The sequence below is a fragment of the Tupaia chinensis genome, unplaced genomic scaffold (assembly GCF_000334495.1).
Source record: "Tupaia chinensis unplaced genomic scaffold, TupChi_1.0 Scaffold148210_1, whole genome shotgun sequence".
NCBI classification, from domain to species: Eukaryota; Metazoa; Chordata; class Mammalia; order Scandentia; family Tupaiidae; genus Tupaia; species Tupaia belangeri.
Window position 1 is genome coordinate 205,218 of NW_006208060.1, and position 6,176 is coordinate 211,393.

General features: G+C 63.4%; 1 protein-coding gene across 1 annotated transcript in view; it reads left to right on the plus strand.

Moving 5' to 3' along the window:
• Positions 1-6,165, plus strand: part of TIMM44 (translocase of inner mitochondrial membrane 44) — a gene marked incomplete at its 5' end in the record, with an annotated part of 16,221 nt that extends 10,056 nt beyond the window's left edge. Inside the window, 6 exon segments of the mRNA XM_014584924.2 lie at positions 333-425; positions 508-632; positions 3,196-3,246; positions 4,934-5,023; positions 5,579-5,689; positions 5,868-6,165. Coding sequence (XP_014440410.1) covers positions 333-425; positions 508-632; positions 3,196-3,246; positions 4,934-5,023; positions 5,579-5,689; positions 5,868-5,987 — 590 coding nt within the window.
• Between the last annotated feature and the right edge of the window lie 11 nt (positions 6,166-6,176).

Here is a 6,176-nt window from a genome sequence, read left to right on the forward strand (position 1 = left end):
GCTGAACCGTGAGTGTCCGCAGGGCCGGGCCGCTCCGCCCGGGGAGTGGGGTTCTCGTGTCCCGGGCCCTCGTCCCTCGTCCCTCGTTGAGGACCGCTGGAGGCCTGTTTCCTTGGTGGTGGGAGCAGTGGCCAGCGTGGCAGCACGCTGCCGTTTACTCGGGATCTCCACAGCCTCACCACGTAGGTGGGCAGGCGGCGGCCTCCTTGTAAGGAAGGAGGAGGCTCAGGAAGGTCCCCCACAACCTGCTCCCTGCAGGGCCTCCCGAAGGCGTGGGGTAGGGGCGTCTTTCCCCGAGGGTCCCCTCTGCAGCCCTGTCCTTGTCCCCGCAGGGTTCTTCGAGATGAAGATGAAGTACGACGAAAGCGACAATGTGTTGATCCGGGCGTCCCGGGCCCTCACGGACAAGGTCACCGACATACTGGGTGAGCGAGCCGCCCAGGGCCGTCCAGCCGGCCACGCGAAGTGGCCCTGGGCCCCCACCCACTCCACCCCTGCTCCCCGCAGGGGGCCTGTTCTCCAAGACGGAAATGTCGGAGGTGCTGACCGAGATCCTCCGGGTGGACCCGGCCTTCGACAAGGACCGCTTTCTGCAGCAGTGTGAGAACGACATCATCCCCAACATCCTGGAGGTGGGTGTGAGCCCACGGCCCGCCCGCAGCCTGGCCTGGGTCCCGCGCACCCCTGCCAGGGCTGGCTCCTGAGCAGACATGGCTGCTGCCCCGGGGCCCGCGCCCACCCTGGCCGGCCGCAGGCAGGCTCCGAGAGAGTGTGGGCAGCTTGCAGTGCGGTGGTCTCCCGACAGACTTGTGAGGTGTGCCCACCCCGAGGAATGGGTTTCTTTGCCTCCTGACAGTCAGCCTGGAGCCTCCTGGCGTCCCTCACACTTCTGCCTAAATCTTCCTCGCGGTGGCCAGGAAACACTGCCAGGGCCGGTGTCTGCCTCCCAAGTGCTAGGGCTTCTAGATGTCAGGGAAGTGGCCACCTGTGGGCAGTGGCGTGGGCTCCGGGCCAGCTTGGGGCTGCTGTCTACCCTCACACTCGGACCAGGGGACAGTCAGCCCTGTGGCCTTGCCATTCCTCAGGGGGAGTTCTCTCTGGTGACCCCGGAATCCGCTTCCTGTCTTTCCTCTTCCTTTTTTTATTTTATTATTATTATTATTATTTGGAGAGATTTTTGCTGTAGGGCACGTGCACTCGCCAGAGAGACAGAGAGAGACAAAGAGACAGAAAGCGAGAAATCACCCCCGGAGGGATGGCCACGCCGCAATCCCTTCTCCTCCCGTGATCTTGGGCACGCACGCACCCGCGCCCAGCGTGAGTTTTAAGCCACCAGGTCCAGGACGCGAACCGCGGTCGGCTACATGGGAGTCCAGCGACATAGCCATTACGCTAACTGCTGGCCCCATTTTATTATTATTTTTATTTTTTTAAGAGAGATTTTTGTTATAGAGTACATGCGCTTACTGCAGAGACAGCAAGAAATCACCCTCAGGGGAGTGGCCGCACTGCAGCCCCTTCTCTAGTCTCCTTTCGGGAATCTGGGCACGCATGCCCACGCTCCCGGCATGTGTTTTAAGCCCTCTGGTCCAGGACTTGAACCGCAGTCGACTACATGGGAGTCCAGCGACATCCCATTACATCATGTGCTGGCCCTCCTTCCTTTTTTTATTTCTTGGGGGGCATGGGAAGCAGAGGTAGGCATCCTTTTTGTTGTTGTTGTTTGGTATAAGATGCATGTGCTCGCCAGAGAAAGAGACGGAGAGACAGAGAGACAGATGGAAAGTAAGGGAGCACACCCCTGGGGAAAATGGCCACACTGCAGTCCTTTCTCTTGATTCTCCTCTTGGGATTCTGGGCATGTACGCACACATGCCCAGCATGCTTTGCAAGCCGCTGGGTCTGGGACTCCAACCGTGGAGTCGGCCATGTGGGATCCAGAGCCTTAACCTCCATGTCACCTGCCAGTCTGGTCTCTTCTTTTGTCTCAATTTTTGCCAGAGGGTACACGGGCTCACCAGAGAGTGAGCGAGAAGGAAAGCTAGAAAGCACCCCGGTGGGGGACGGCCACACTGCAGTCCCATCTCTTCCCCCTCTCCCTCCTCTCAGGGTTTGGGGCACACATGCACACGTGCCCAGGGGCTTCTCAGGCCATGCGGTTGACACTGGGGGTCTGGCTGCCGTCACCCTAACCCGTGACTGGCCTGAGATGGGTGTCCCCGGCGAGCAGGGTCTGGCCACGTGGCGGGCCTGCCCCAGCTTCCCAGTTAGCCCTGGTCGCAGTGTGCACACCTGCGCGCCTCACGTCCGGAACAGCCCCAGAACCACACCTGGGCCCCCCGAGCGACCTGCATGCCTCTGCCTTGGCCCCTCTCCTGGGTTGTCAGCAGGAGGGGTTTCTCGCTCTGGGTCACTGCAGTCCGCGCTCTCTGAGGTCGGCTGCCCTTGCCCTGCCATAGTTTTTCCTCTCCGCATTCGCCAGGCCAGGCCTCTGGGAGGCCTTCAGTGGCACCACAGGTAGCCTCCCACCTCCCCTCCGATTCCCCGGCTCCTTCCTGTTACTCTGGGCAGGGCTGGAGGACGGGACGTGGGCTCAACTCCCTGGAGCAGCATCGGCGCCCGGGCGCTTTCCCGTAGGCTGGGACGTTCTTGGTGCCCCACTTGCCTCGTCTTCCCCAGGCACCTGGCTCCTTCCTGCCCTGCTCGGCTAGACTAGCTCCAGCTACGTGTTCCCAAGGACATGTCCCCACCCCGCGAGCTGCCCTCTGCCACCCCCCGGGTAGGAGCCATCCGTCCAGGCTGAGCCATGGGCCCCGAGAGCCGAGCCAGCTCCTCTGCCTCCTCGACTCAGGTTCCTGGGCTGAGCCGCTGCCTCTTCCTCTCAGGTCCTTGGCAACCCTGGGGCATCCCCGTGGTTGGCCCACCACCACGTGCACACGGGGCCTCTGCTCCCCGGGGCCTTGCAGGGGTGACCCTGGGGCATCCCCGTGGTCGGCCCACCACCACGTGCACATGGGGCCTCTGCTCCCCGGGGCCTTGCAGGGGCGAACCTGGGGCATCCCTGTGGTTGGCCCACCACCACGTGCACATGGGGCCTCTGCTCCCCAGGGCCTCACAGGGGCAACCCTGGCCGAGGAGCCTTCTCGGGCTGCCTCAGGAGCCCACCACGTTCACACGCTTCTCTCCTCCCTGTAGGCCATGGTTTCCGGAGAGCTCGACGTCCTCAAAGACTGGTGCTACGAAGCCGTGAGTGCACACCCATGTCCTCGGTCACCTTGGGCCCAAAAGCCAGAGTGTGGGAAGGTGGTCTCCGTGGTGGCTTGGCTGGGCGGAGTGGGGCGGGGCGGGGCGGGCCTGGCCTACTGGGGGAAGCCCTCGCCGACCGCTTCTCAGCACGGAGGCACGTGTGCACCCGTGGCTGGGCTCTGTGTCCCCTGCCAGCACTTTGGTTCCAGGCTGCGAACTCCTGGATAGGATGATGGCTCCCTGCCTCGGTCCTCCCTGGAGTGTCCCAGGGCCACCCCGCCCCTCCTCCTTGTCCCAGAATACTGGGGTTAAGGAGTGTCCGGACAGGCTGCCCCACCACCGAGTAAGAGGAGGTTTCCACTGTGGCCTGTTGCTGGGTCCAGCGTGGCAGGTGGCCTGGAGTTCAGGCTGGGGGCCTTCAGGGAGTGTGGGTCCCACATGTGGTGACAGGAGGCCCTATGGTCCCAGCTCCCCCTCTCACCCGGGCCACAGGTCGGGGTGAAACACCCACACAGCGGCTGGCCTCTGGGCTTGCAGGGTGCTCGCCAAACGCCTGAGCCCTGCTCATCGGGAGACCCCGAAACAGCAAGGCCAGATGCCCAGACCTCCCGCCCGGGGAGGAATGGCGTGTCCCGGGGAGACCTGCTGCTCTCCCAGCCAGGGCGTAGGGTCCCGTGCCCGTCGGTGGCGGGCACTGCTGTCAGGCAGGCGCCCTGAGGAACACACACTGTCTGCCGGCTCCTGGCTGCCTCCCCGGCCCTGGGGCTCGTGGCTGGTCAGGCCACCTCGCCTCACCCTGCTCGCCTGACCTGTGTGTCCATGAGTGGTTCCCCACCCCCAGCTCCTTTGTGTTAAGCAATCCAGTCTTTTTTGGCTAATTCTGTTCTGTACCCAGCTCACAAACAACTCGGAAAAAGCAGAGGAGATGTCAGATTTTCTTTTTAAATACTCCCCTGCACGCTGACTAATGCAGCAAGCAGTTAGGAGTTTGGGTATTTCTTTAATTTTTTTTTTTTTCTTTTTTTGTGCTTTGAGCCCATTAAGCCATGGCTGATGATCCCCACCAGGGAGCTCCAGTGCCCCTGGAAATGCTGCTTCCACGGAGGTGTCTTAAAATGTCATCTTTAAGAAACCGAGCAAACAGGATTGGCACCGCTGGTTTTGTTTTTTTTTTTTTTTTTTTTCCTCAGAAGATCAGTCATTTCCATAAAAAGGAGATGCTATTGGAACATCTTCCACCAGCGTTGCCTGCCAAGCTCAGAGACGCCTGGAGTGAAAACGTGGCCACCCGTGTCTCAGGGCGATATCCTGGGACCCGGAGAGGGGGCTGAGGGTGTCGTTTTCGGCAGGCAGCCCTAGGCGGTTAATTTCAGAGCAACCCACGGGTGGAGGCCAAATCCTGGAATAGGCGTTTGATTCCGGGCCAGGACTCGGAGCGGGGTTGATGTGAAGGCGGTACGACTCAGCCAGGAAGCCTCCAGCTTCTGGGAATGCAGCTTCGATCGTGCCCGGGGAGGGTCGCCCCCTCGCTGAGGATCCCTGCGGTCACCGGGGTCCGGAGACATGGGCGCCTCCATAGCGGGAGGGCAGCGTGTGACTCAGGCCGGGGCGCCGGGCAGTGCTCTGCGTGGCAGCGCCGTGTGACCCTCCCAGCTGGCTGTCCCCACAGCGTCTCCTCTCATTGCAGACCTACAGCCAGCTGGCCCACCCGATCCAGCGGGCCAAGGCTCTGGGCCTCCAGTTCCACTCCCGCATCCTGGACGTGGACAATGTCGATGTGAGTGGCTCTCAGGGTGCCCGGTTGACCCTGGGCATGAGACCTGCAGCATACACAGGGCCTGGGAGACGGCCCCTCGGGCCGGGGGAGTGCGCCCCAGCCCCAGAGTAGCTCTGGCAGGGCGGGTGCTTGGACTAAATGGCCCAGAGGGTCCCTTTCGAGTCAGCTTCTGCTGGCCTGCAGTATTCCGAGGAAGGCCGCGGGCTGCCCAGACCTCCGGTTGTGCGGGACCCCAGAGGTGGCAACACCCCAGCACCTGCACTGGGAAGGGCAGGGGCCGGATCCCAGTCGTCCAGATCTCCCTGTGGGGAGCTGGGGACAGCAAGCCGTCCCGTGCCACAGCACTGCCTGGAGACAGCAGCCCGGGCTGGGAGCCTGTGTGAACCGTGCAGGGTTGGGCCTGCCCGTGGCCGGGTCTCGGGGGAGCTCCCCTCCGAAGCTGGGTGGCAGCAGGCCTGGAGCTGGTCTGAGAGCCTCATGGCCGGGGCCCCTGGCAGGAAGAGCAGGGAAGGGCGGGCGCGCTCTGAGGCTGGCTCTGCCTCGCTCCCCCTGCAGCTCGCCATGGGCAAGATGATGGAGCAGGGGCCGGTGCTCATCATCACCTTCCAGGCCCAGCTGGTGATGGTGGTCAGGAACCCCAAGGGCGAAGTGGTGGAGGGCGACCCGGTGAGTCAGGGGTGGGGACTGGACGGGGGAGAACCCAGGGCCAGGGCACTGGGCTGCCCAGTTATACCGAGTCCCAGGTCTGCTCCCACCCTGGGGGATTCTCATGGCCCCAGCCCCGCAGAGCCGGGATCCTCCCTGCTCGACAGCCCGCAGCAGCCCTCACCCCTCCCACCTGCAGGACAAGGTGCTCCGAATGCTGTACGTGTGGGCGCTCTGCCGGGACCAGGACGAGCTCAACCCCTATGCAGCCTGGCGGCTCCTGGACCTCTCCGCCTCCAGCACCGAGCAGATCCTCTGAGCGCAGCCGCGGGAAGGTCCGGGGCCGGGGCATCAGAGGCGGTGGTGGCAGCGGCACTCGCACAGGACACGGCTTGCAGCAACTCTTGCTCCGGGGACAGGACTGTGGGCTCTGCCGGAGCTCGGGCAGGGCGGCTGCAAGACCAGCTGGACCCGGGAAGGGCCGCAGGCTGCTGCGCTGCTGCAGGGG